This window comes from Penaeus chinensis, chromosome 24 (genome assembly GCF_019202785.1).
Source record: "Penaeus chinensis breed Huanghai No. 1 chromosome 24, ASM1920278v2, whole genome shotgun sequence".
NCBI lineage: Eukaryota > Metazoa > Arthropoda > Malacostraca > Decapoda > Penaeidae > Penaeus > Penaeus chinensis.
Genome location: NC_061842.1, coordinates 21,248,136 through 21,275,635, shown reverse-complemented (window position 1 = coordinate 21,275,635; position 27,500 = coordinate 21,248,136). Strand labels below are relative to the sequence as shown.

Below are 27,500 nucleotides of genomic sequence, written 5' to 3'. Positions count from 1 at the left end.
GGATTGGTAAAACTTGAGATGAGCGGAAGAGGAGAGGGGAAGGGGGAGAGGAGGGGGTGAGGAAAATTGGGAGAGGGGGAGTAGGTAGTGGAAAGAGGTTGGTAGGCGAGCTGAGAGAGGTTGGTAGGCGAGCTGAGAGAGAGAAAGAGAGAGAGAGAGAAGAGAGAGAGAGAGAGAGAGAGAGAGAGAGAGAGAGAGAGAGAGAGAGAGAGAGAGAGAGAGAGAGAGAGAGAGAGAGAGAGAGAGAGAGATGGAATTAAATAAAATTAGTTTATAAATGGATAAGGAGACTAGCAAAGGTTACCAATCGACTTGAAACGGTGTTCTGCGACGTAACCGCAGTCTCTGGCATTATTGCATGTTAATTTGCAACCACGTGTGTGCAATATGTACGTAACAAATGACAGACGGGTTGTCAGGCAATACACGCGATTGAGAACTTCACAAGGTGACTCTGCTTTTTAAAAATTATCATTCCCCTCTTGAAGAAGCTTGATTATTCCCCAACGGATCGAAGCAATGTTGCAAGAGAAAAAGAAAATGACTTGATCGATGCCCCCAACGTCATGCAAATCAGCTGTCATGCACTTATTGAGGATGCGTTTACGGATACATCCTACGCGGTCTTTACCTTTTCTTACGTCACTTGTCCTCCTTGTCTCTTACACAAGTATGTTCGTTAAGGTCGTGACTCCTATCCGATTTCACGCTCTTGTCGCCTCTACGCGTTGGGGAGATCTGCTCTCCTCTCTCGTCTGGTTACTCTATATCTTCTCTCTTGTCTCTCTCTCTCTCTCTCTCTCTCTCTCTCTCTCTCTCTCTCTCTCTCTCTCTCTCTCTCTCTCTCTCTCTCTCTCTCTCTCTCTCTCTCTTATAATGTCTCTTCATTTTCAAATTTCTTTATCTCGCCTTCAATTTCCAGTTAAAAAGGGAATTATTAATACCTGGTGTGTCTTCTGGGAAGGGGTCTTTTATCTGCTTACGTGGAAAGGGAATAATTAGAATAAAGAGGGAGAGAGACAGACTGAAATAGAGACTGAGGGGGGGGGGGAGAGAGAGAGAGAGAGAGAGAGAGAGAGAGAGAGAGAGAGAGAGAGAGAGAGAGAGAGAGAGAGAGAGAGAGAGAGAGAGAGAGAGAGAGAGAGAGAGAGAGAGAATATGAATAAATGAATGAATGACCGAGTGAGAAAGGAAGGCGAGAATAAGTAAACAAAAATAGATAAGTAAACAAACAAAGAGAAAGACAGACGCGCATATAAAAGGTCGGACTTCCCTTAGTCAATCGCCGACCGGTTTCCATTGCATAAGCGGAACCCGATACAAGATGCGCGATAGACAGATAGATAGATGGTTGGGGATAGGGCCGGGGTGCGAGTAGACGCTGGCTGAGTCATCGGGATAGATATCAGTGGACGGAACCGAGTCGTCCAGTTCGGGGGTCGTCCCTGTCGTCGTTTTGTTCGATTTCGTCCGTTTTGTTCTTCGTCTTCGTCTTTGCTTGTTCTGCTGTTCGTTGTACGTCTGTTTTATTGTTCCTTTTCGCTTTTTGTTTTCGTTTTTCTGTTGTTCCATCTTGGTCTGTTATTTATGGTATCGTTGCTTTTTCTTTTCTTTTTCTTCTTTTTTCTTCTTCTTTTTTTTGATACGGTGTTATGTCCCGGTTTGAACGAAGTGAGTTTGAAAGTTTACGTTCATCTTGCAGAGGAATTATACTTACGCGAAGGAATTTCGAAAGTGAGAAGAACCGCGAGAAAAGGTAGAATAGAAGACAATACTGGATTTTTATTTTTTGAAATAAGTAAATAAAGGAAGAAAAAAGTAAAAAAAAGGCGCTGACAGAACCATCAATGCCGTAAAAAAAAATCAATAATATAAGAAAAGAAAAGGAAAGAAAAGTAAAGAAAAGGAAAAAGAAACACGGTGACGAAAGAGAGAACAAACCACCGCACTCACAGCACGCCCATGTGTAACGCGTGCGAAATGCTGTCGGTGTTCAGGCCGGGCGCGCAGACGCTGCCCCGGACCTTTGATTCTGAATTCCGTCCGCTTCAGCCCACCTGTTGTCGCTTTCAGGTAAGGCGCCTGTGTACGTAGGTGTGTGCGTGTTCAGTCGTGTTGGTTGATTCGTTTCGTTGTTCTGTGATCGATGTTTTTTTGTTTTTGTTTTTTGTTTTGTTTTGTTTCCCTTGTTCGTGTTTTTCGTTTCGAGGCGTGTCGTATCGTTATCAGTGTCTTCTGTCGTTATCGTGGTGTCTGAAAAATCGTTTTGCTGCTTTTTAAAAAAAATATTTACTTCCTGCCGGTGCTCTAACAGCTTTGCTTGATTTACCGTCTCGTTTTTGTTTTCAAATGCCTTTTTTTTTTTTGTTAGTTTTCGAATTCTTAAGTACGTTTTATTTTCCTAGCGTGACTACTAACCACGTCAATTGGTCTCTAACTCACTCTCGTCTATCCGAACCTATCCCGATACGCTTCTCCGTTTTCTATGTCAGCTTCATTCCGGGAATCTCACTCTCCGGATAATGAGGAGTGAAAATTTGTTTGTGATCGGAAGTGGTACTTGGGAACGCCCTTGAGAGAGCGAGAAAGAGAGAGAGAATGAGAATAAGTGAACAAGTAAGTGAAATAAAGCCCAAAGGAGGCAGGACCGGCGGGCAAGCAGGCGAGCAAGCAGGCGGGCAAGCAGGCGGGCAAGCAGGCGGGCTTACCAGGGTAGCGGAGCAGGTCGGGCCGGTGTTCCCGCCTCCCGTGGCCGTCCTGCACAAAGGCTCTCGCCGCCGCCGCCGCCGTCCTGCTTCCCGCCGTTGTGTGGCCTTGCTTACCTGCCTCCGCCTCCTACTCCAGCTCCCTTTTATCTCGCCCTCTCCTATTTCTACTGCTTTTCTTCCTCTGCCTCCTGTTCTTGCTCCCTTTTCTCTCTCATGTCTCGTATTCTTACTCCGTTTTCTCTCTCTGTCTCGAATTCCTTTTCTTCCTCTGCTTCCTACTTCTCTCTCTTCCTTCCCCTCCTGTTTTTACTCCTTTTCTTCCTCAGCTTCCCTTTACTTTCCCCTCCCTCTGCCCCATCTTCTCTTCCTCTTTTTTTCTTCCTGATTCTTCCTTTATTTTTTGTTCCTCCTTCTACTAGCCTCCTCCTCCTCCTACTAGATAGTCTACCTAAGCCCCTCTGCCTCCGTTCCTTATGCTGTTTGCTCTCTGCCACGCAACTCTCGGGCATTGTCTTTGTGTGCGGGCGGTGGAAGGAGGAGGAGGGAAAGGAGAAGGGAAGTGGGGAGGAGGAGGAGGGAAGGAAAGAGCAGGAGGAGGAGGAGAAGGAGAAGGAGGGGAGAAGGGGGGAGGAGAGGAAGGGAAGATAATAAGGAGGAAGAGGAGGAGGAGGAGGAATTCGAAATTGTGTCTTCGAGCGTTTGATGATCATGGTGATTTGCATAATAGATGTGTGTGTCCTGTGTTGTTTTAATTTGCGAGTGCGATTGGTGAATTGGCCGGCGTCACGAGTCCGCGGCATGGCTGAATGTGTGAATGAATCGCGCGGTTTATTATTGTTTTGTTTTTTTCTGTTCTCACGCCGAATGATCGCGGAATTTGACATTTTCCTGAAAACGTTTTCTGGAAGAATAGCCTTTGCTATTTCCGTAACTCGAATCTCAGAACCGAGCGAACCAGCGAGGCGGTTCCGGCTGCCGAGGGAACCGTCTGCGCCCGGGGACTTCCGCCCCGTCGACGTGCGCTCATCTCGAGGCGTCGACGGGGCCGCAAAGGTTGTGTCTGCGCGTGGGACGCTGACGGCGTGACCCCCAGCCCCCACCCCGCCCATGCCCCCTTACCCCTTTGTGCCCCTCGTACCCCTGTGCCCCGCCCTCACCCGTACGGCTTCCACAGGCCCAGGAATGGAGGCAGCTCTTCTCTCGCGGTGATGGTGGTGGGCGGCCGGCCTTCCCCGGCACCCACCCCCGTGCTGGGACCCCCGCCCATCCGCGCCTACTGCATGGGGGGGACGTGGCACCACTACCACCACCATCAGCAGCAGCACGCCAGCTCCACCCCCGCCACGCCCATGGCCGCCCAGACGCCCACGCTTCCGCACGGACCGTCCCCCCTCGTGCGCTCCGGCTCGGTGCCTGGCGAGGCGGCAGGGGGGGGCGGGGGAGGCGGACGACCAGCTGCCGCCCCTGCGCCCGCCGCGCGCCCCCGACGCGGAGTCGCTCGGCGCGGGCGTGGGCGTGGGCGGCCGCGGCATGTCCCGCTCGGTGTCCGACTCCACGCTGCGGCAGGCGGCGTCGCGCGCGGCGCTGCACCTTCCCCTCCCTGTCACCTCCCTCATGCACTTCAAGGTACACGCGGCTCGCCCGAACCCGCACGCGCACTCTCGCCCAATTGAACACACACACACACACACACACACACACACACACACACACACACACACACACACACACACACACACACACACACACACACACACACACACACACACTCACACTCACACTCACACTCACACTCACACTCACACTCACACTCAAACTAACATACAGAAACATACACACCTACATGCAGTCACATCAAGCATATACTTATACTTACCCACCCACACACACACACACACACACACACACACACACACACACACACACACACACACACACACACACACACACACACACACACACACACACACACACCATTCAGTAGGCGGCCAACGCATACACACAGTACACCTCCCCACTGAATTGTGCACATTAAACACACACCTTCCTCTTTTCAGCCTTTTGTACAAGATTCGCACCATTTTCCCGTTCCATTTTTTGTCTTTGTTTGTTTGTTAATTGTTCTTGCTGCTCTGATGATTGTCTTTAGACCTGGCCCACTTTTTTCCTCATTGTATTCCATGTGCCAAGGAAAATCTGGCATACTGAAGTTCCTAACACGTTATATTATCATAATGAGGATTTTGATGCATGCATGAATCGCAACTCTTGTTTCTTTTTTCGTTTATTTTTTAATCGGAAGTATGAGAGTAACATGAAAACAGGTAATTAGAAAAGAAAATAGAAAATAGTAACCATTAACCGCGGTTCTGCGGTTTAAAACAGGTGAGAGTGAAAATGATCATTCAGTCATTCACATTACTATTTTTACCAAGACATTATTTTCGTCTATGGTGCAACAGCTGGAGGGAGAGTTAAATCATTGTTATTCAGAAAAAAAGAAAGTTGTTTGTGTATTTTTATAGGGTAATGGTATGGTTAGGTTTATGAAAATGAAAGGAAGAATGAAGTATAGGGACTCTTAGTGTAAAGGAAATAGTGACACTTGCTGCTAAGGGAACATACATACAAACATGGTTATTTCCATTCATTTATCCTAATTTTTTTTTTTTTCTCCAAAGGTTGGGAAAGGTTAGACCAAAAGTAGAAACAAAGATGGATAACTAGAAGAAAAGAGAAAATGAGAATAGAAATGCCAAGGAAATTGTACCCATGTTGTGAAAGGTTCTGAACGCGTCCGACTTCCTACTTTCAAGTTTTTTTCCGGTTATATTTCTCATTCTCTCTCTTTCTCTTTCTCTCTGTCTCTTTCATTTTTCGTTTTCTTTGTCTGTTTGATTTAATTGGAATTACTTTTTATTTTCCCATAGTTCGTTTTCTTGTTTTCCTCATTTATTGCCATTATGATGATGTTGATTATTGTTATTGCTATTTTATTTTTATTATTATTGTTATTATTTTATTATTATCATTATTTTTATTATTATCATTATTTGATATTATTTTTTTTCTATCATATATCTATCTTGAAACTCTCTAACTGTATACCTCCTACAGTTACCCAATAGACAGTAAAAAAAAAAGACAGGGAGAAAAAAAAATTAGGAGGGGTCGAAAGAGGCAGATAATGATAAGGAGAGATAAGAGAGGAGGCAGGAAGCTGCATCTCCCTGAGGGAACAATTTGCCGGTTCACGACAAGGTTCCCGGCTCTCTGCTGAGACTGATAACCCCCGCCGTCATTATGGTCTCAGTTTTCGCTTAACATTGCTTTTCTTTTGGTTTTGATTTTGTTGGTGCTTTTACTTTTGTGTTTGGTTGTTTTAAGATGGGTTGAGAGTTTATATTTATGTTTGTTTGTTAGATTTCAGTCTTTAAGCATCTTTATATATATATATATATTTGTTATTCTTATGACTATACTATTAGTTTTTTTTTCCAAGGACAGATTTCGAGCCAGAGAGAGAGAGAGAAAAAAAAAATAGAAGAGAACCATTTCAAGTCAACCAATAAGGAATAAAGACTATGTTGACCGATAACACGTTAATGGATTTCGAACTTGGCTTCGAGAGCACACAAAAGAGGCAAAACTTTAGTGTTGATTCGGTCATTAGTGAAATTTCAACTCAAGAAGACCATTAAGTGCTGTATGCCCCCGCCCCCCCCCTCTCTCTCTCTTTTAATTTCTTTTCGTTTTTTCTCATATTTTTTTTCGCTTATGAATTATGGTTAATTGTAGTTTAATGACGGAATAACAACACACACACACACACACACACACACACACACACACACACACACACACACACACACACACACACACACACACACACACACACACACACACACACACACGAGAGAATCCCATATGCATATTCTGTATACCTACTTCTGAGTTAATAACAGTGTATATAATTGTTTAATTATTATAAGCTGGTTGTGATTATTTTAAAAAATGCACATATTGTACTCTGTACCTACTTCTAAGTTAAAAACAGTGGGGTTAATTGTTATGATTTATGAAATAAATTTATGTAAAGCCAGTTGAAAAAGGCAGAAAAGGCTCATGATGTAATTTCTAAAAGCTTGAGTGTTTGAGGTAAAGGGACCTTGAGGATCCTGTATTTCTTGTATGCCAAGGTAATCACTGAGTGAATTGTCCATTTTAGTTCAAGGTTACATGAAATGGGAAAGTCAATGCAGGAATTCATTTCTGGCCATGTCTTGAGCTTGAATAGAGAATGGAAAAGGAAATTGTGTTGAATTTCTCTCTCTCTCTCTCCTCTCTCTCTCTCTCTCTCTCTCTCTCTCTCTCTCTCTCTCTCTCTCTCTCTCTCTCTCTCTCTCTCTCTCTGTCTCTGTCTCTGTCTCTTTCCTCTGTCTCTGTCTCTCTCTCTCTCTCTCTCTCTCTCTCTCTCTCTCTCTCTCTCTCTCTCTCTCTCTCTCTCTCTCTCTCTCTCTCTCTCTCTCTCTCTCTCTCTCTCTCTCTGTCTCTCTCTCTCTCTCTCTCTCTCTCTCTCTCTCTCTCTCTCTCTCTCTCTCTCTCTCTCTCTCTCTCTCTCTCTCTCTCTCTCTCTCTCTCTCTCTCTCTCTCTCTCTCTCTTTCTCTTTCTCTTTCTCTTTCTCTTTCTCTCTTTTTCTATCTCTCTCTCTATCTCTCTCCTTCCCTCCCCCTCTCTCTTTCCTCATTCCTTACAAGCCACAAAACCCACACAGAAAAAAAATAAAGATAAATATGATCAAACCTTGCAAAAATGATAGAGGGAAAGAAAAATATATTTTTTTTAATTAAATGAACATTAGACCTTAAGCCACATACCCCATAGCATCATCCACTAACGCAGTCTTTCTTTGCTTCCGCCCCCACAGAAGGAGCTGAGTCTGGTCAGGCGGGGGAACAGAGTGCCTGGCCAGAGGAAGAGCTTTATAGCCACAACTTCCCCAACTCTGCCACGATGCCACTCTCCACTAAGTCAAAGTACGTTAGGGAATTGATTTTTTTTGTATTTGTTATTGGTCGCCATTATCATTATTGTTTTTGTAATGGTTAGTATGATAAGGATAATAAGGATGATATTGATGGTAATAAATATGAGAATGATGATTATTATTATTGTCAGTATTATGATTGCTTTTATTACCTTTAAATAGGCATCATAAATGTATCACATTATTATAGATTTTCTTCAAGATTTTGTAATTTTTTTTATACTATTGACTTTACAAAATGAAATTAAATGTATTTAGAAAAGCAGTTTTTATTTTACTTTCAATCAGAGATCTTTTGCAAAGGAAGTAGGATTAATTTTTTTTTTTTCTGTATAACAACTGTAGTGATGTGTTTTTTTTATGAATAATTAATTATCTTTATAGAAGGATTAGGAATTGCATAACTTCACTTTGACTGATTACTCGGAATTGGATTGGAGTGGCTTATCCTCTTTTTCCCCCTCATTTCTGTATATTCACTTCCTTTTATAATGTCATTGTATGATTAGAGCATTTTCAGTATGAGGGATTACCAGTGACTGTTGGTCTTATGATGGAATTGAAAATATGATGTTAGGAGCTTCTGTTTGCATTTTTCTCTATGTAAACTAACATCCATGTTCCTTCCACAAATCAGGTAGTCCTATGGAATCCCCAAGGAACATGTCTCCTCTACAACACTTTGCCTTCGCTCCTGTCAAGAGTAGAGATGGGCGCAGGTGGTCCGTTGCTTCACTTCCCTCTTCAGGATACGGCACAACTCCTGGATCGTCAAATGTTTCTGTGTGTATCTGGACCAACTGTTGTACTGAATTTTGTGTGTGAATTATATATACGTTGTATAGAGAGAGGTAAACTTTTTTTTTTGAAAGTCTGTCAATTCCATGTATGTAGATGAAATTGTCACTCAAACTGGATTCCAGTTTAGTGGAAAGGGCAAAGGCAACATGGTACTTCATACTGGCTTCTTTAAAGTGAAAGTTATTGTATGATAATCTAAAAAGTACTGAAAGAGACACACTTGCAACAAGCTCTCTAACTGAAATCTCACCTTCCAGTCCCAGTGTTCCAGCCAAGAGCGTCTCCACCAGATTGGGGGAGGAGGAGCAGGTGGTGCAGGCAGTGGTGCCATGGGGCCAGGGAACCTCTCCAATACAAGTTCTCCCGCTGTAGAGGAAGTCCGACACTCCCATATCCGCCACTTCTCCTCGGGGGAAAGCAACCCCTCAATCGACGATGATGGAAGGCGCTCCCCAATGAACAGACCTCGTTCCCGATCCCTCAGGTAAGGGTTTCTGTGGTGTGTGCTTGCACTGCATTGTGTTTATTGATTCATCTCAGGTTTATTTATCTGCCCCCCCATTTTTTTTATCTCTTATTATTTTCACGTTACTTTCATGATCTCTGTACTTGATACCAATTTGAGAACCTGCCCTTTTATGTTTGGATGATCATTCCTAGATGGAAAAAAGAGAAATAAGGAAACAGTTTAGCTGAAAGAACAGTGCTTTTTGACAGTCAGTGATTGTTTTAGGCAATACTGTGACTTTGCATTGCAAGTTAATTGATGAATGTAAGTACTGGGAAAAAACACAATTGTCTAAATATTTCCTTTCAGTTGTATGATGAACTGGATTTCTAACTTTTGCTTAAGAAAAAAAGTTGCATTATTAACTTTTTTTATATTGTTTCTTTAATTTAAATTTTCATGAATGGTTTTCTTATTCCTACAACATGCCAAATGTAACCCACAAAATATTTTACCATGAGATGCCATCAATTAATTTAAAAATGAAGACCCTAGTAGAAGAAACTAATCATAGTAAATAAGGATGTAGTTTTTTTGTTTTTTTTTAGAATCTGTAGACCTTAGTACCTGTGAACAATTCACAATGTCTTATCTGTCTGTGGATGTTTGGAGAGTCCTGTTAGTACTAAAATCTGAACTCCACAAAACAGAGAGGAGTAGAATTACCTTTGTGATAGAAATGTGCTGTCAGGTGCTTGACATGTCATTCTTTTTCTTTTTTGCTAATCATGAGACTGCACTACAAACATTCTAAATGATCTAGAATTACAAAAAAAAAAGTGTCTGAATATCTTTTTGTAACAAGACCCTTTCCCAAAAGTGTTTTATGTATTGATTATAATTATTCTCTTTAATGATGAATATATATACCTTTTTCCCCCCAATTCTGTAACTGACATGTAGAACTTCCATCCAGCCTGCAACCCAAGAATATTTTTGATAAATTTTTCTCTCTCTCTTTCTCTGTCTCTCTCTCTCTCTTTCTCTCTTTTTATCACTTTCCCAGTTGATAAATATTGAGTATAAGCCAAATGTGGGTTACAGTAACAGAAAAGCAGGTAATGGAAACCAATTCAAAATCCAGTTGAAGTTTATTGCATTCTCTCTCATTTAATCTATACTGATTGTCTTTAAAAAAAAAAAAAAAAAAAAAACATTTACTACATTAGTAAATAAAGTATAAAAAAAAAGAAAAATGTGCTTAGCTTAGTTTCAAAATGTGATTAGATTAAACTGCTTTTCACAGCAAATATTTGTGTATAAAATCTACTCAAATATAGATTCTGATTTTGATGTCTTTTTGTGTGAATTTTTTAGGTTGTTTTTTAATGAGTTTTCTGTGCCACAGCATATGGAAAGCTCCTTTTCCAGATGAGCAAATTATATGCAGATTTAAAGATGCATCAATATGCTTAACAAGCTGATAATATTTGCTGCTTTTAGTAGCACAAGAACACATTTGTTATTATAAGTTTTTGTCATCGAGTAATTTTGTTCTTCGTTTTTTTGTTTTTCTTCACTTTGTGCGGCTCTAGTCTGGCCTGGCTGTGCATCTCCACACTTGAGTAAGATATCAGACTCACATCCTCTCTCTCACCTTAATCCTTAGCCGAGATTCTGCCGTCCCAACAAAGTGGCTTTGCTCTACCTACACTTTTGTTTTCCTTTTCTGTTTGATTTATTGAAATACTGTTCTTTCACATTTTTTTTTTTATGTTTTGATATATTAAATGGGAAGCACCAAACCTTGCTTTACTGCTGCTGAATTGGCTGTATCACTGTTTATATATATGTATGCATAGAATGGTATATTCACACACGCACATGCACACGAGTTCGGACGCCAAAATTGGACACATGTTTTTTGCAGTTGCACATTACTAAAAACATGAGTCTTAGAAGAGGAATGTGTTATGCATATCTTAAGAGTTACATGTGCTTATAGTTGTTAAAGGATGTAGGTAAACTAGCTATCAGCATGATGTATTTTGTTATATTTGTAGTGTTATGTGTGTGTTTGTGTGTGTCTATACACAAATACATGTGTATATATATAATCATACAATTTAAAGATATATTGCATAACACCTCTTTGAATCTCCAGCTGAATGACTTATAATACATTTATGAAACTTTCATTATATATTATTGTATGGGAATAAGGTGTCTCATTATGTGCCTGAAAGTAGATGACATGTATATGTATGTGTGCATGTGTTCAGAGGTAATCAGTACAAAAAAAAAAGAGCAATATTGCATTATATGATCTGGTGTTAAGGAATGATTATATATTATATAAATTGTCATTAAATAATAATAATTACCATAAATTAATCATGAGGATAGAAGTGTGTTGAGTGCATGTTTTTTTGTTTAGTTTTTTGAAGTTTGAGTAAGAAGAAAGGATATTTTAGAGGTATAGGGGAATAAGTATTTGTACGACTTAGAGTTGAACACTTGGGTTGAGGGATAGCAATAATTTTTTTTTTTGAAGTATATTTGTATATTAGAAAACATGCAAGTCAGATAATCAGGTTTTACACTGGGATGTACGTATGTGCGGTCATAGGTACTGAGATGTATGTGTGCATGTGCCTATATGTGAGTATATGTATATGGGTGTGTTTGTGTGTGTTTGGGTGTGGATGTATACCCTGAAAATATGACTTCAGAGTACTTAAAAGTTCTATTTGTTCTTAAGAAGTATAAATAAAAGATAGTGTTTATTAGATCATGCATAACGTATTTATTGGCTAAATATATAAAGGTGTAAGTAAAAAAAATGTAATTTAAATAGTAGGTAATTAAGCTCTTAAGTTTGATGATAATAATATTTCTTTATTATTATCTTCCATCTTTGTTTTTTACTCATAGAATGCTGTGCACAGTGTTTTCCTTTGTTTATTGCATTTCAACACACAATAGTAAATAATGTGGATTGATGTATTTGATTTCTTTTTTTTTTTCCAGTTTTGGAAAAAAAGTTATTGTGAATATGAGAAAGTCAGTGATTGTTAAATATAAACAAAAGACAGATGTTGATGTACAGTTTATTGTTTTGCATTTATTTTTGCCTCTATATTCCTTTTACTAATCTCTCATTATCTCTATGCAGTAGTCCGATTCGATCGCCAGTGATTGACAACGAGATTATCATGATGAACACTCTGTACAAAGAACGCTTTCCAAAGGTAAGGGATTTCTTTCTTTCTTTCTTCTATTTTTTTTCTGCTTTCTGTTAGGTGCTAGTAATTTCATTTTCCTTCTCTTTTTGCTATCTTTACACATATCTTCAAATAACAGTTATTTTTATAAAATTCTTCTATTCACGTTTTTCTCAAAGATGTCACATTAGATCATTCATGTTGAAATTTTGAGATTATAAAAAAAAAAGGAGTCTTTCGCCTATGATGATATTGAATATATAGCTTGGATTTTTAACATAAGGCATAAAAGTTAAACATCAGGTTCTTCTTCCAGGCCACGCAACAGATGGAGGAGAGATTGAATACCTTCATTGAGGATAACAAGAACCTGGAGGAACAAGGAAGCTCAGACATTGCCCAAGATGCTGTTGCAATTGCACGCTTTGTCCACCACCAGGTCCTTGAAATGGCAAAGGACTGTCTGGAGAAGTCGCAGCAGAAGCTTATCACAAGCCGCTATTTTTACGAGCTCTCGGAGAACCTAGAGAAGCTCTTGTGCGAGGTGGGTCATCGGGGTTTGGGTTATGACTTTGTTTTCTCCCTTTTGGACTCTGGGACTGGGCTACATAAAGTAGATGCAGAAAACTATAAGCATTTTGATAAACGCAGTTCATAATCAACTATGGATACTATATTATTATGAGATCTTTTAGCAGAATTGACAATATCTGCATGAATACTTTTATAATCTGCATAGTATACTTTCATAAGCTACTTGACCTGTTTTGTGAAGTGAGAATATTAGTGAGGTTATCAAATACCACATAGCTTCACGGCCCAAATCCAGGGAATGTGAGCCGTATTTCAGGCTGGAGAGTATTAATGTACAAGGCATGTTCAGCCTGGGCCTTAATATGCAGATATCTTTATATGATAAGGCATTATTTGATGAAAGAAAAAAAAAGACAATAGTTTAAGTGCTATGCAAATATCCACAATTGCTACATTTATTATATTTCCCCTAACTGGAATTTCTCCCTTCTCCTCCTACAGACAAGAGACAAGTCTCCAGATGCTGCGGCACACTTGACCTCCCTGATCAAGAAGCTGCTCTTGATTGTGTCAAGGCCAGCCCGACTCTTGGAATGTCTCGAGTTTGACCCCGAAGAGTTCTACCACTTGCTCGAGCAGGCTGAAGGTCAAGCCAGGACCAGCCAGGGCATCAAGACAGACATTCCTCAGTATATTATCACGAAGCTTGGCCTTAACCGAGACCCCTTAGCTGGTAAGTTAGGATTAGGTCTTGCAGCTGTACTCACAGTTTTGAGTGTAATTTCGGTTAGGTAATATATAAACACAGAATCACAAAATATGTTAAAATCTTTCTGTTTATTATACCCATCTTTGCAATATAATTGATTTAGGTTGCTTAAGAAATGAAAAAATAAAATGTTGATATCAAGATTGTAGCACTGTTGATTAATTGATTATTGAATTACAAAGACATTATTGCCTGTTTAAGATTTAAATATTTGACAACCTCCATAGAACTGAGCGATGATTTAGCCGGGGACGGAGATGCCGAGGACAGTGCTGGTAGTGGCACAAGCACCTCGGGAGTGAGCGGGGGAGCCCAGCCTAAGGTCCCCAGCTCCGAGTACTCCCCTGATCAGTCTTCCACACACTCGACTACTCCGCCTTCCAGAAGCACCCCTAAAGAAGAGGACTATGAGAATATAAAGCTCATCTCGAATGGGGCGTATGGAGCAGTGTATTTAGTGCGCCACAAGTTAAGCAAGGAGCGGTTTGCTATGAAAAAGATCAGCAAGCACAATCTCATGCTGAGGAATCAGGTAAGAAATGGTTTTATAATTTTTTTTTCTTCTCCTTTGTTTAGACTCTTTTCCTTCCCTTCTGTTCTTTTATCATACAATTTGTCTACTTTGTTTTTAATTTTGTTATATATATATTTAAACACATATTTTGAATATTATGATACAAGCCTAGATATTCAGCTTGTTAATTTCTTCTATCTTATTTTTTATTTTTGTTTTTTCAAAGCAAAATGATATACAGTATTTATTTATATGTTTTAGGCCTGCTATTTGTAACAATGATAATAGTTTTCTAAACTTATTATTGCCTCTGCCATTTTTCAGAAAAGTATCATTTGTTTCAGTTCCTAATGCATTTGTGATAAGAAGTTGTATGTGTTACTTACCATTCACATGTTTCTTCTTGCAGGTGGAACAGGTATTCAATGAACGTGATATTATGAGCTTCACTGACAACCCCTTTGTGGTGTCGATGATCTGTAGTTTTGAAACCAAGCGGCACCTCTGTCTTGTAATGGAGTATGTCGAAGGTGGAGACTGTGCCACTCTGCTGAAGGCTATGGGGCCCTTCCCACCAGACATGGCACGCTTCTACTTTGCTGAGACAGTTCTGGCTGTTGAATATTTGCATAGGTTTGTTGTTTGAGGTTATTTTTGCATGTAGCATATAAGGAGAAAGAAAAAAATCATTTGGTTATTACTGTAACTTCTTTTAAATTGCAGAGTGAATCCAAAAATTAAATGTTTCATACTTTTTGTTTCTTGTATAGCATAAGCGCTTGTGCAAAAGGGGCAATACTATTTTTGTTTTGTCATTCCAGTTACGGCATTGTACATAGGGATCTTAAACCTGATAACCTGTTGATCACTGCCTTGGGACACATCAAGCTAACTGACTTTGGTCTGAGCAAGATGGGATTGATGTCACTGGCCACCAATTTGTATGAAGGATACATTGACAAAGAGACTCGTCAGTTCTCTGATAAGCAGGTGTTTGGAACACCTGAATATATTGCACCAGAAGTAATTTTGAGGTATGTTTAAAGGGAATATGTACATTTTTTTGTTATTGTAGAAATGCCCGAGGTTCATTCATCACATAGATCTTTATCAAAAGGTCTTTTTATATGACTGAAGTATATTTATCTTTCATTTCTTTTTCTTTTTTTTCTGGCTGCTTAAATCCATTCTTGAATGTTTTACAGACAAGGATATGGCAAACCTGTTGACTGGTGGGCTATGGGAGTGATTCTGTACGAGTTCCTCATTGGATGTGTACCCTTCTTTGGTGAAACCCCAGAGGAGCTCTTCGCTCACACAGTCAATGATGATATAGAATGGCCGAGTGAGGATGACTGGCCTGTGGCAGAGGATGCTAAGGATCTTATCACAGCCTTGCTTCACCATTCACCACTGGATCGGCTAGGGACAGTGGCAGGTGCCGTGGAAGTCAAGGAACATCCTTTCTTCATCACAATTGATTGGGACTCTCTGCTGAGAATGAAGGCTGAGTTTGTACCTCAGCTCGACCATGAAGAAGATACTAGCTATTTTGACAGTGAGTTGATGTTTTTTTGTAGGGAGTATGGGGGAATTCGCTCTGATCTGGAATATTAAAAGTAAAAGGATATTGACAATCTAAAAGGTTCATATTTTTATTTTTGCCTTCATCATCTTCCTCTCTCCAGCCCGACTTGACCGGTACAACCATGAACTGGAAGAAGACAGCGAAGAAGGTGGAGAACCTGAGGGAGGAACATTCCCCTCCTTCTCCTCTTACTCGCCCAGATACCACAAAATTACTTCCTCACACTCAACAGATACTGGGCAGCTGGATACTAGTTTCCAGGTACATGAACATTTATTTACATTCTTGTGTTTAAACAAAAGTATTTTTGAAGTGGTGTGTAATCAAATTATTAATAATAGTGGGATCCCTTATCAGTTAATGGCAATGAAGAATGACATTAAACTTTATTCATCTACCAACTAAAAGTATTTAAAATTGACTAGCTTTGCATTTTGTATTCTCCAAATACTTACCACATATTCACATTCTCAGGGGGAGACCTCGGGTGAAGGAGGAGGCGAGGGTGAAACAGGACAGAGCAGTGTTTCCCGAGGAGATTCGGGCCACAGTGATCAGTCAGAGTCATCGCGCTCAACGCTGGAGTCGTCAACCAACACTCCTGACACAGAAAATCATGACCTGCCTGCTACTCCTGATGTGTATGTTGTTTTTGGGATGATGGCTTGCATTATTGCATTGCCTTTTAGAGTAACCCATTTCTGCTGGGTGGCATGTATGTACATGCCATGGCATGCCTGGACTATGTTCTGGGTGGCATGTACATACATGACATGGTGCGCCGGTCCCGTTTTCTGGGGGCATGTATGGTCATACCACGCATGCTATGGTGATGACACGATCCCCTGGCAGCAGGGCCTGGGCCACCATGGATATAACCCGGGAGAGAGGGCTTTCGTATCGGGAAACCACCCGGCGGCATTGGGTTAAAGTAATGTTATATTACTATGTCTGGATGTATGAATGGATATTTAAATATGTCTAATCAATAACATTAAAGCTAAGTTGGAATAGCAGGATACTTGAAAAAAAAAAATTTGTTTTAAAATATTATTATAATATAAGATTCTTCTGTTTATGTATTTGCAAACAACTCACTTAGAATGAAGACATTAAACATCTGTTAATTCAATATGAATTGTATTCACGCTTTACCCCTTTAGCCTTTCGAAGGAAAAGTGAGAATCTTTAGAGAGAATCATGTTGTCCATATGCTTTTTTTTTTTTTTTTTTTTTTTTTTCTTTTTTTTTTTACAGAACCTCACCTACTGCATTTTACTAAACTTAAACTAATTTTCTTAAACCCTGAAGGATCAAGAGCAAACTGGAGGGTGGTCCTGTTTGCCAGAGCACGCCCGAGTCTTCACAAACAGAGAGTGAAGACGTCTCGCCACAAGTCCAGAGGAGACGGAGGTTGCACTCCCACAGTCGTGATTCCCTCCCACGCTTCTCCATATCGGGAGAGGAAGAGTGGCTTAGGTAGGAAGTGGATTTTTGTGTGTATGGGGGATATTGTGTTTTATTTGATATTTTCTCGTTTTTCTTTTCTTCTATTATCATTCATGTTCTGATGTTACAAAGTGATAATGGGCCATCTGAAATATATGATCATGGAACTTAAATTAGGAAATACAATGAACAAAATAATAAGAATATTGATAATTAAGAGCACAGGTAAAACAGCCAGTTTAGTTTGCTTTTCCCCAGCATGGAGGGAGGGAGCTTGCGTGAGCTCTCCCCAGTTGATGAGAAACCTGGAGCATCAGAGAGACTGCCGATGCCAAGGGTGAACATCCCTCCATCATCACCTGCCTTCAAACATAGGTCGCGACCCGTCATCAAGAGTGCTTCTGCGACTGGATTATCCTTGATGATTCCTTCCGGTTAGTGATCCTCGTTCTAATACTTAGTTGTTGAATGTCAGATACATACGTGTGGAGTAGTCACTTCAGTTGTAAATAAAAAAAGGGATTTCCATTAATTACAAGTATGGAGGCACTTTTCCAAGACCTTGGATATAAAAGAGATATAATTGCTATCATTAAGACACTTATTAATCACTTGTAATGTTTTCTCTCAGAAGATTGTATGCCTCAGCCAATTCAGTCACCTGGAGGATCAAGCACTGCCTCTTCTCGTGACGCCTCACCCTCGAGAGAGATTTCCCCACTTGTCAACTCTCTCAAACCTCCAACAATCATCCGCCGAGGCCCCCAGGGCTTTGGTTTCACTATCCGAGCCATTAGGGTTTACTTTGGGGATTCAGACTATTACACTGTGCATCATCTTGTCATGGTGAGTTAGCCTCTCAGTGTTTGTTTTCTTTTATCTTTTCTTTTAACAAATGGTAGGCTCTTTTACTCTTACAAAATTCTTTGCTGACTTTATTTTGTGGTACATAAGTAGTTCTTGAAGTTATATTTTGTATAATATGTAAGTGCTGGTGATTTACAGTGTATGAAGAAGTATACTGGTAAAGAATTATTTGCTGAAATGAACACTCTCGTTTACAGGATGTTGACCAGCGTAGCCCGGCATTTGAAGCTGGCCTACGTCCAGGTGACCTCATCACCCACATCAACAGTGAGCCAATCCAGGGGATGTTCCACACTCAGGTGGTGACACTTCTGATGAGCTCATCAGATCACGTCTCATTAAGGTCCATGCCCCTTGATCAGACTTCGATAAGAACTGGTTAGTAAATAGAAGGCGGTGATGCTTTTGTTTAGGGTACTTCTTCTTTTGTCTTCAGATGAAAATTTAGTGCTTAGAGTCCCTATTTTGGTGGTGTATTTTTCCCTTACATTCTTCTGTTTTTCATTGATTTATCTCGATTCTTTCTCAAATTTTCGCTTTTACCTTTATGATTACTCTATTCCCTTCCCCTTTCCCTACCCCTTTTCCTTTTTCTTTTCTTTCTCCTTCCCATTCTCCTTCACATTCCCTTTCCTCTTCTCCCTCTCCTTTTCCATTTTTTCTCCTTCTTCCTCTCTTCCCCTTCCCCTTCCCCTTCCCCTTCCCCTTCCCCTTCCCCTTCCCCTTCCCCTTCCCCTTCCCCTTCCCCTTCCCCTTCCCTTCCCCTTCCCTTTCCCTTCCCCCTTCCCTTCCCCCTTCCCTTCCCTTGTGTTTACTTTACTTCACTTCTTGTAGTACCACAGTCATAAACTTACACTCATATAAAAAAAGAGAAGAAAAAAACATGTGAAAGCATGTGAAACGCTCATACTAATATCCAGAAAGTGTTAGCACAGTTGTTGAGATTACCTTTGAACTGTGGTAGGTGGAAGGAAGAGACACCCCGGAGCGTCGAAGCTGGCCAAACGCTTGCCCGCTAGACACAGGAGGCCCAAGAAAGACTCCGAGAAGAGACGGAAGACCTCACTCCTAAGGAAAGTCTCCAACAAACGCGTCTCTGCTGAAATCCAACAGGTGAGAAATTTGTGAATGTACTTCTATTATGGAGTCAATCAGGCTTTGTTTTGCTCAAATGGCCATACCAAATGTATTCTTGTGGCCAAAGCCGAGAGGAAGTAAAAGCTCAGCTCAGTTTTATATATATATATATATATATATATATATATATATATATATATATATGTATATATATATATATATATATATATATATATATATATATATATATATTAAATATTATATATATGTTTATATATATATATTAGATATTATATATTATATATATATGTTCATATATATATATATATATATATATATATATATATATTAAATATTATATATATATATATGTTTATATATTTATATATTAAATATTATATATATATATATATATATATATATATATATATATATATAAATATATATATGTATATATATATATGTATATATATATAATATTTATATAAAAGTATTTAAAGATTTTGGGAAAACCATGTAGACTTTTTTTTAACAGTGCTTAGCATTGAGCATGGGTAGTTAGAAGTATCTCTGAAGTAAGTTTCTGATTTCACCAGAATGTAGACAATTTATTTTGCTGCAGATATTTCTATCTCTTTTTTTGGTGACTAACGTTAATGCTCATATCATGGCTTACATGTATTTTAACTTTTTCTATATTTTTTACGTGTATTTATTATAATTATGATTAGTGTCATGGTCAGTTTTTTCTATAGGGAGACTATAAATGCAGTAGGTATGACTATCATCATTGTCACTATCACTGTCACTATTTTTATTACTATCACCATCGTTAATATTATTGATATCTTTGTTGCTTCTCCTACAGCTATTATTTTTATTTACTTATTTATCATTTTTTTACATAGACTGTTTTGGTGGTTGGTATTGAATTCACATCATCAGTAAAGGAAAAAGAAAAAAATAATGTTGAAGGACATTTGCGAATTTCTTGAATATACATAAAAGGGGAAAAAAATCAGAAAAAAAATTGTATTGAGTTTAGAGACATACAGACAGATTTTCAGCCTCTTAAGACAAAATTCATACTACTTTATTTTCTTAAGAATATATATATGATAATAATAATAATGATAATAAAAAGAAGAAGAAGAAAATGAAAATGAAGATAAAAAAAAAAAAAAGAGATTTGAGATCTATAGTTTTTCACTGTGAATGCCAAACCACTCAACATATCAATTTGGAATTTGGTGGAATAAGGGGATGACTTAGAGAGATTCGGGATCTCGGAGGTAGGGGTCAACAAAAGACTAAACAACGATTTTAACGATTTTTTGTTGTTTCTATTATTGAGGCAGAGATGTAGGTGAGAGTTTGGTGGTTTTAGATTACAGGTTGATATCTTGGTGATGATGAAATGCAATGATGTTATTCAGACACGCATTCAGCCAGTCATCACAAAAAAAAAAGAAGAAAAAAAGGAAATTAAAAAAAAAAAAAATAGAATAAAAGGGTATAGGAGTGTACACTAGTTAAGTTTCCATTAGTGGGATAGATTTTTATCATTTGATTTGTTTCTTTTGCAGCTGACTACTCCACAGTCGGCTCCTGTTTTATCTCCTGATTTTGTGCCTCAGTTCTCAACCACCTTGGTACGATAATGTGCTTCCTGCAGCAAATAGACCCAATACCTAGGCTGATTTCTTTTTTTTTACGTTGGTTAATCACAGATTTGCAGTATTCTGACATCTTGAGTGGGGTCTAGGCAGCCTTGGAACGGCTCCTCGACTACCGCGGTGATGTCATGGTAGTGTAGTTCTGTCGAGTCCAGCCGGAAGAAAGAATGTAGCCTTAGACTTGTTGCCTGTGTCCACAATCCTCTTCTTCTGTCCTCTCTCACTTGTCGACTCTGTGTTGTTTACAAATCATGCATAACTTGAATCCAATTAAGAAGAGAGAGAGAAAAAAAAAAGAAAGAAAATCACTAATGTTCGTACCATTGTTTATCAGCCTTGCAAAGAGGACTATGGGGAAATATTGTGACTCATGGTTGCACCAGGACATTGGCCAAAGCATGATTTGGAAATCTTACAAAGTCTGTGATAGCTTGGTCCCCTTCCCCCCCCTCCACCCTTCTCCTGATATACATGACCTGGTGTCTTACAACTATTAATTAGTTTCATGTGGGGCTCTGCTAGTATTAAAAAAATAATAACAAGAATGGCAGACTGTATTACTGTTGTCCATGCAGTAATAATAATAATTTGTTAGGATACCTGTACCTGTCTATTTGTCAGTTTGGCATAGTTTTTTTGTTCTGATTAAATTTGGTGTGTGATCCTCATGGTATCAAGCTATATGACAATATATATGCTCAATTTGATTCATAAAGATAGTGTTCATCTTGGATAATTATATAAAAGATATATATTCCTTATTATGCATCTTGACCATTATCTGATATTAAACTTCTAAAGCTTACACAAAAGCTGGGAATAATATCAGGTATCATTTGTGTACAGCTAGTATGTTTTAGTACAGTATACACCTGTGTAGTTAGACAGAGAACTAAAATGAAGGTTACTGAACAATACAAATGTCATTGCTGTTTTTTAGATATATAGATGCTTATTAAAAAGTAAGTTGAGACATGAAATTTAGTTCTACTTATTGCTAACATGAAAAAGGATTTTTTTTCTTGATAGGTAATCACAAAATCCCCAGTGATTCAGATTGTTCAAAAGGAAGTTTGACACATGTTCACATGTACATGCATGTGCTTACATGCACATGCAAGACAGATAAACATAAACACACATAAGCTCATGCACATGCATGCATACTTACTCTCATTATCATTTTACGTGCACACACTCTCACACTAACATCCTTGCTTTCACTTTTTCTTTCCCTTTCCCTCTCACTCAGTCATTTGCACTCACTCTTACTCTAATGCTTACTCTCTTTCTTATACGCGCGTGTGCTCGCACCAAAAAACACACACACACACACACACACACACACACACACACACACACACACACACACACACACACACACACACACACACACACACACACACACACACACACACACATGTGTGGGTATATATGTGTATATATGTGTATATATGTGTATATATATACATATATATAGATAGATATATATAGATATATATATATAGATATATATATATATATATATATATAGATATATATAGAAATATATAGATATATAGTACATATATATATATATTAAGTATGTGTGTGTGTGTGTGTAACATACAAGGGTAAACCAAGCACTGTTAGGAAATACAAAACCCTAGATTTTCACTGATAAGAAAATATGTAAAAAAGAAATACAATTTGAGGCTTTCAATTATTGTTATAGCTGCAATGGTATAGATTTTCATTTGCTTTTAGATCAGTGTTATATAAAGTGTGTGTGTGTGTATATATATATATATGTGTATCTGTATGTGTGTGTATATATATATATATATATATATATATATATATATATATATATATATATAGATATATATATATATATATATATATATATATATATATATATATATATATATATACACACACACACACACACACACATGCATATACATATACATGCATATATATATATATATATATATATATATATATATATATATATATATATATATATATATATAATTGTGCAATTATATACATGCAATATATAATATATATGATATGTATAAACTGTGGTTAGAGTAAGAATCAATGCTGTACCATTCTATAAGCACATCATACATATACTTCTTTCTTGTTTTTGAAAAGCAAACACAAATTGACACAGTTTGATATTGTGCTAATAACACAAAACTTGTAAATTGCAAAAGCTTACTGATATCACAAGGAAAAATATATGTACAATATGTGTGGGTCTTAGTGTAACAGGTATTAGTAGTGTGGTTCTTCTCTCTGTACATAACATGGCTGCAGTGCCTGTGTGATGGTGTAGTCTTGTTGTATAAAGTATAGTTTTTGTTTTACTCTAGTCTAGATGGTAGTATAGGACAAAAAAAAAAGTATATATATATACATAGGAGAGAAAATGTTATAGAGAAAAACAGTCATTGCTGCTTCGTTGGTACAAGAAAGTATAATTGTGTCACATAAGGAAAAGGAGTGTTTGAAAAACAAGAATACTTCTGCATGTATCCTTAATCCTCAACAGTGACTTAAATAACAGCATGTCCAGTCTTAAAAGGACTGCTACTTAAATTATGTTCAATGTGTTACATTTTTGAAGATATTCCAATTGTTTGCTTCTTATCACTGCCTTTTTTTTTTACATTGCAAAGAGAGGATGCCTTGACAGTGGTGAAAATTCAATAATGATGCATCACAGAATTTCACTATATTATTATTTTTCATTACTTTTGTTAAATTCCTCCCACAAAAAAGAACATGGAAACAGTTGGTTAAACAATGAAGAATAATGAGTTTTGTTTTTGTTTTTCTTCCCCCACAGCTTGCTGCTTCAGCATCGCCACCAATGTTAACACCAAGCCGCAGCTTCCAGTCATTAAATCGCTCAGTGTCATCTCAGGATAGCATCCCCAACTCCCCGACGCACTGCAAATCCCCACACTCCCCACCAACGGCCAGGCTTTTCTCTGGGACTGGGGACCAGGTTCAGTCTCCAATCAACTCCTCTGGGTCTTCATCTCCAACCTCTTCTGTGCCCAACTCGCCTGCAGGGTCGTCAACACTCCACCAGCGACCATCATCCCTGCATGTCATCAACCACAAAGTAACCAATGTGAAAAGCTTCCGGTCCCCCAATAGACGGAAATCTGTTGGCCATATTCCTTTGTCTCCTCTGGCTCGCACACCATCCCCTTCCCCTTTACCAGCTTCTCCTACAAGGTCCCCATCTCCCCTTATTCATCAGCACAATCATCACCACCACCACCACCATCACCACCATCACTGTCCAGGCTCCTCAAACACTACCCAGAGCTATTCCCCGGGCTCATCCCTCACACCTGGACCAGCCACCAAAAAGTGTTTAGGGAGACCCAAGAGTGCTGAGCCAGGCTCACCACTCTTGCGCAGAGCTCTTTCACCAGATCGACTTCATCCCAGGTCAGCTGAGTCCAAGGGCACACCAACCATTAGCCCACTTGCTACCCCCTCCCCCAAGATGGTAAGTAATCCTCCAAGAGTAACAGTAACTTCTCAGTCCCCTCCAAATTACGATACTCCAAGTGTGGTCAGATCTGCAGCTCCCACACTGCTTACTCAGCGCTTCAGCAGTGCAGTAAGCATGCCTCCTACATTGCCCACCAGCACACTGGAAGAGGCACCAGAAGAATTGGATTCCCCGGAATGTCCAGAAACGCCACAAACAAATTTTTGTGAAGGCCCCCAGGGAGGCAGAGGATCACTGCCAGGGACCAACAGTGCTGGTTGTGGGGGCATATCAGCTTCAGGGAGTGTCTCCAGCAAAGAGGGTTCTCAGGCAAGCATAACCACACAAAGTAAGCATGGGCCATGTTGTGCAATTGAAAGGAAAGGTAGTAAGGGCCAAGCAGATGCCAAGGAAAAGGCTCGCAGTGATAGTCGTGGACGCAGAGAGTCCAGAGACTTACGTGGTAGAGAGGAAGAGAGGCGAGATCCTCGAGACTTGCGTGGCCGAGAAGAGGAAAGGCGAGATCCTCGGGACTTGCGCTTCAGAGAAGAAGAAAAACGAGACTGCAGAGACTTCCGCAGCAGAGAGGAAGAGAGCAAAAAAGACTCCAGAGACCAACGCAGTAGAGAAGAAGACAAGAGAGATCCTCGACGCACAGCACAGGAAAAGAGGGAACTGTTTAAGGCTGGGAAGGAGAAAGAGGGTACCTCCTAGGGTTGGCCCTCCGCTGGCCTGCCCACAGCTCCTGGTGGCACTCAGTCGTGCCTCCAACATTTATGCGTGTTCTGGGCAGGACCGCGGCATGCCCTCTGTGAAAAGAAGCAAGGAGACACTTGAAGCCTGTGATGATACCTTTCTCTCTCTCACTTTCTCTCTGGACAAGTCTTAATAAACTAAGGAAGTAGCCAAGCTACTAAAATCATTCCTGGTGATTGTTGGTATGTGTAAAGTTGTGTGGAGTTGTTGTGATGCCACAAGGCATGGTTGTGTTGCTACCATTGTGATATTACAGAGACCATGACAGTCTCAAGCTTGTGTGTCTAATACAGTCAACTATAATTAGACACTCATATATTTTGGTCCCTGTCATTCTGTAAATACTTTATTGTCCTGTCTTCTTTATCTCAGATTTTTACGTTTTTACTTACAACTGAAGTTAAATGTGTTATAACTGCAGATTATGAATATTAATGTACTCATTCATTTGTCATGTTCATGGATTTTTTTTTCCAATATTGTGTATATTTTGTCCCTCATTGTCATGTTGCTGTTCAACCTCACAGTTGCCATGTTGGAGGTGTCAGGTGGAAATAAGATGATTGGGAAAATATTGTTTCCAATCTGCTCCCCTCAGGTTATAGGAATTACCAAGTAAAAGGTTAATGGCTGTGGTTTTGAAGAAGCTCTTGGTGACATTGTCTTCTGCTTGTGTTTCCTCGCTGTTGAAGGATGTTGTTGTTATCATGTGTACTTAAAATGGAATAGTTTTTTCCCCACTACATACTTGGGTGCCTCACCATATGCATATATGTACATGCATCAAAATGAAATCTTCATTAGATTTTCATACTTTGGTTTACATTGTAAGGCACCATTGGCACATTATGTGTATAGCATTAGTTTTGTGAGGTACTTTAGTGTTACTAAAAAAAAAAAAAAAAACATTAATAGATTTGGGAGATTTTAGCAGGATCTTTCACATTGTGAATACTTGCCCTTGAGCCACTCTTTGTGTGTGTGTGTGGATTAATATTGAGAAAAGCAGTTTACATGTAAAGGTCACCAGAATTTCCCATAGGTGATGTATGAGGTATATGTTATTTTCATGGATACCATGATGCTTCCTTTATGCATTTGTCATCCAAGACCACATTTAGGGTCAGGTAATGTTTGAAGCTTTTATCTAGCAGTAGTATGTCATACAAATGACACCAGTCTCCCATTAGATAGCAATGAGGAAAATTTGTATATTGTGTAGAAACAATTTGTAAAAGAACTCTTATTTTCTGTGTATAGTGTTCCTAGTTTATAAATTATTGATATTTAATGATCATTTTCTGGACTTGTGATTAGTGAGTACAGTACCCCTGCTATCGTCATTCACCAGAGCAATTAAGAGGGACCAGTGGCTCTACAGCTCACTGTTTGGGAGTACAAGAAGTCTTCCCGAAGAAACCCAGTGAATGGAATCTTACCTTTACTACACAATAGCTCAAAAAATCACCTAAACAAGGAAATAAAGAAGTGATTGTTTTTTTCTGCTCTTGAGAATTAGCACTTGAGAGGATGTCCAAAAGTTGCATTGTTTTCTGCCACTGGTCAAAGAGGTAATGCTAGGGACCACTAGTAGGACTAGCTCCAGTACTAGCAGGAGGTACTTGGAAGATCTGTATTATGGCTTTTATTTCTACTTTTTTTCTATGCTGAGTATCTTGTTAAAGGTATTGATAGTATTCATTGTTCCTGAATTTCCTTCCTTTGAACTTTGAACTCTCAGTATACATATTTATGAAGGAATCATTTTATCGATGTACCATATATGGATGTAGAGTTCTGTTTTCTTGTTAAAATTTTTTGGGTATGTCATATTCCTACATTGGGCTTGATATTGATGATTTGTACATTTGTCAGATACTTCAATGTTATTTCCCTAGCAGAACTGAGCTAAGTGTGGGTGGCTAGCAGGAAGGCTTGGCCAAATAGCCTAAAGAAAAAAAAATAAAAAAGAAAAAAAGAAAAAAATACTGAGTTTATTATATTTGTCTGTTTCAATCTCGTGGAATGTATTTTGTTATTATAGCATAATATAACGAGAGGTAGAAGTCACTGAGGTGGCTGTTCCTGCACCCTGGTAAAACACAGCCAATGTGTTATGATTTCAAGGTTGATTTGTTGCCAGAGCCCCTGAGTCACGTCCCTGTCAGTGAGGACCGACTCGAGTACCACTTTCATATCCAACATGGTTGCTACGTCTTCACACATCCCATGTTTTCTAGATATTAATAACTTAGAGAAAATAAACTGTCATAGTATATATGTGTTGTTTTAATAGTAAGGATTCCTTGAAAATGACTATGTATTTTTAATATGATTTATTTTTACATATTAGAAGGACATGTGGTGTTTTTTTTCCAGATAGTGAATGAATGACAAACACCTATTGTTGATATAAGGACAAAAATGCACAATTTAAAATATTTTGTACATATTATTTGCTGCAAATTTTATTTCAAAACTTTATTGGTAAATTAAAATAAGATATTACAAATAGACCACTGTTAGTTGCAAATATTAA

The 27,500-nt window shown here is 38.9% G+C and overlaps 2 protein-coding genes across 14 annotated transcripts in view; one reads left to right on the top strand and one right to left on the bottom strand.

The window, feature by feature from the left end:
* LOC125038082 (microtubule-associated serine/threonine-protein kinase 3-like) overlaps window positions 1-27,239 on the top strand; it is a 66,582-nt gene extending 39,343 nt beyond the window's left edge. The window contains exons 2-22 of one of the 12 annotated variants that reach the window (XM_047631324.1): window positions 1,703-2,073; window positions 7,637-7,745; window positions 8,394-8,539; window positions 8,815-9,041; window positions 10,601-10,630; window positions 12,181-12,256; window positions 12,546-12,773; window positions 13,265-13,496; window positions 13,760-14,064; window positions 14,456-14,679; window positions 14,868-15,080; window positions 15,252-15,604; window positions 15,735-15,895; window positions 16,109-16,275; window positions 16,946-17,113; window positions 17,342-17,517; window positions 17,715-17,929; window positions 18,148-18,328; window positions 18,912-19,063; window positions 20,614-20,679; window positions 23,543-27,239. In XM_047631324.1, the coding sequence (XP_047487280.1) occupies window positions 1,963-2,073; window positions 7,637-7,745; window positions 8,394-8,539; window positions 8,815-9,041; window positions 10,601-10,630; window positions 12,181-12,256; window positions 12,546-12,773; window positions 13,265-13,496; window positions 13,760-14,064; window positions 14,456-14,679; window positions 14,868-15,080; window positions 15,252-15,604; window positions 15,735-15,895; window positions 16,109-16,275; window positions 16,946-17,113; window positions 17,342-17,517; window positions 17,715-17,929; window positions 18,148-18,328; window positions 18,912-19,063; window positions 20,614-20,679; window positions 23,543-24,919 (4,917 nt within the window). In that variant the 5' untranslated portion in view covers window positions 1,703-1,962 and the 3' untranslated portion in view covers window positions 24,920-27,239. Of the gene's footprint in view, window positions 1-1,702; window positions 2,074-3,920; window positions 4,335-7,636; window positions 7,746-8,393; window positions 8,540-8,814; window positions 9,042-10,600; window positions 10,631-12,180; window positions 12,257-12,545; window positions 12,774-13,264; window positions 13,497-13,759; window positions 14,065-14,455; window positions 14,680-14,867; window positions 15,081-15,251; window positions 15,605-15,734; window positions 15,896-16,108; window positions 16,276-16,945; window positions 17,114-17,326; window positions 17,518-17,714; window positions 17,930-18,147; window positions 18,329-18,911; window positions 19,064-20,613; window positions 20,680-23,542 lie in introns of those variants that run through there. The other 11 variants (XM_047631320.1, XM_047631321.1, XM_047631323.1 and 8 more) reach the window with 11 other exon arrangements.
* Window positions 1-27,500, bottom strand: part of LOC125038086 (transmembrane protein 47-like) — a 415,038-nt gene that overhangs the window by 246,785 nt on the left and 140,753 nt on the right. The gene's annotated exons all lie outside the window — the stretch shown is intronic.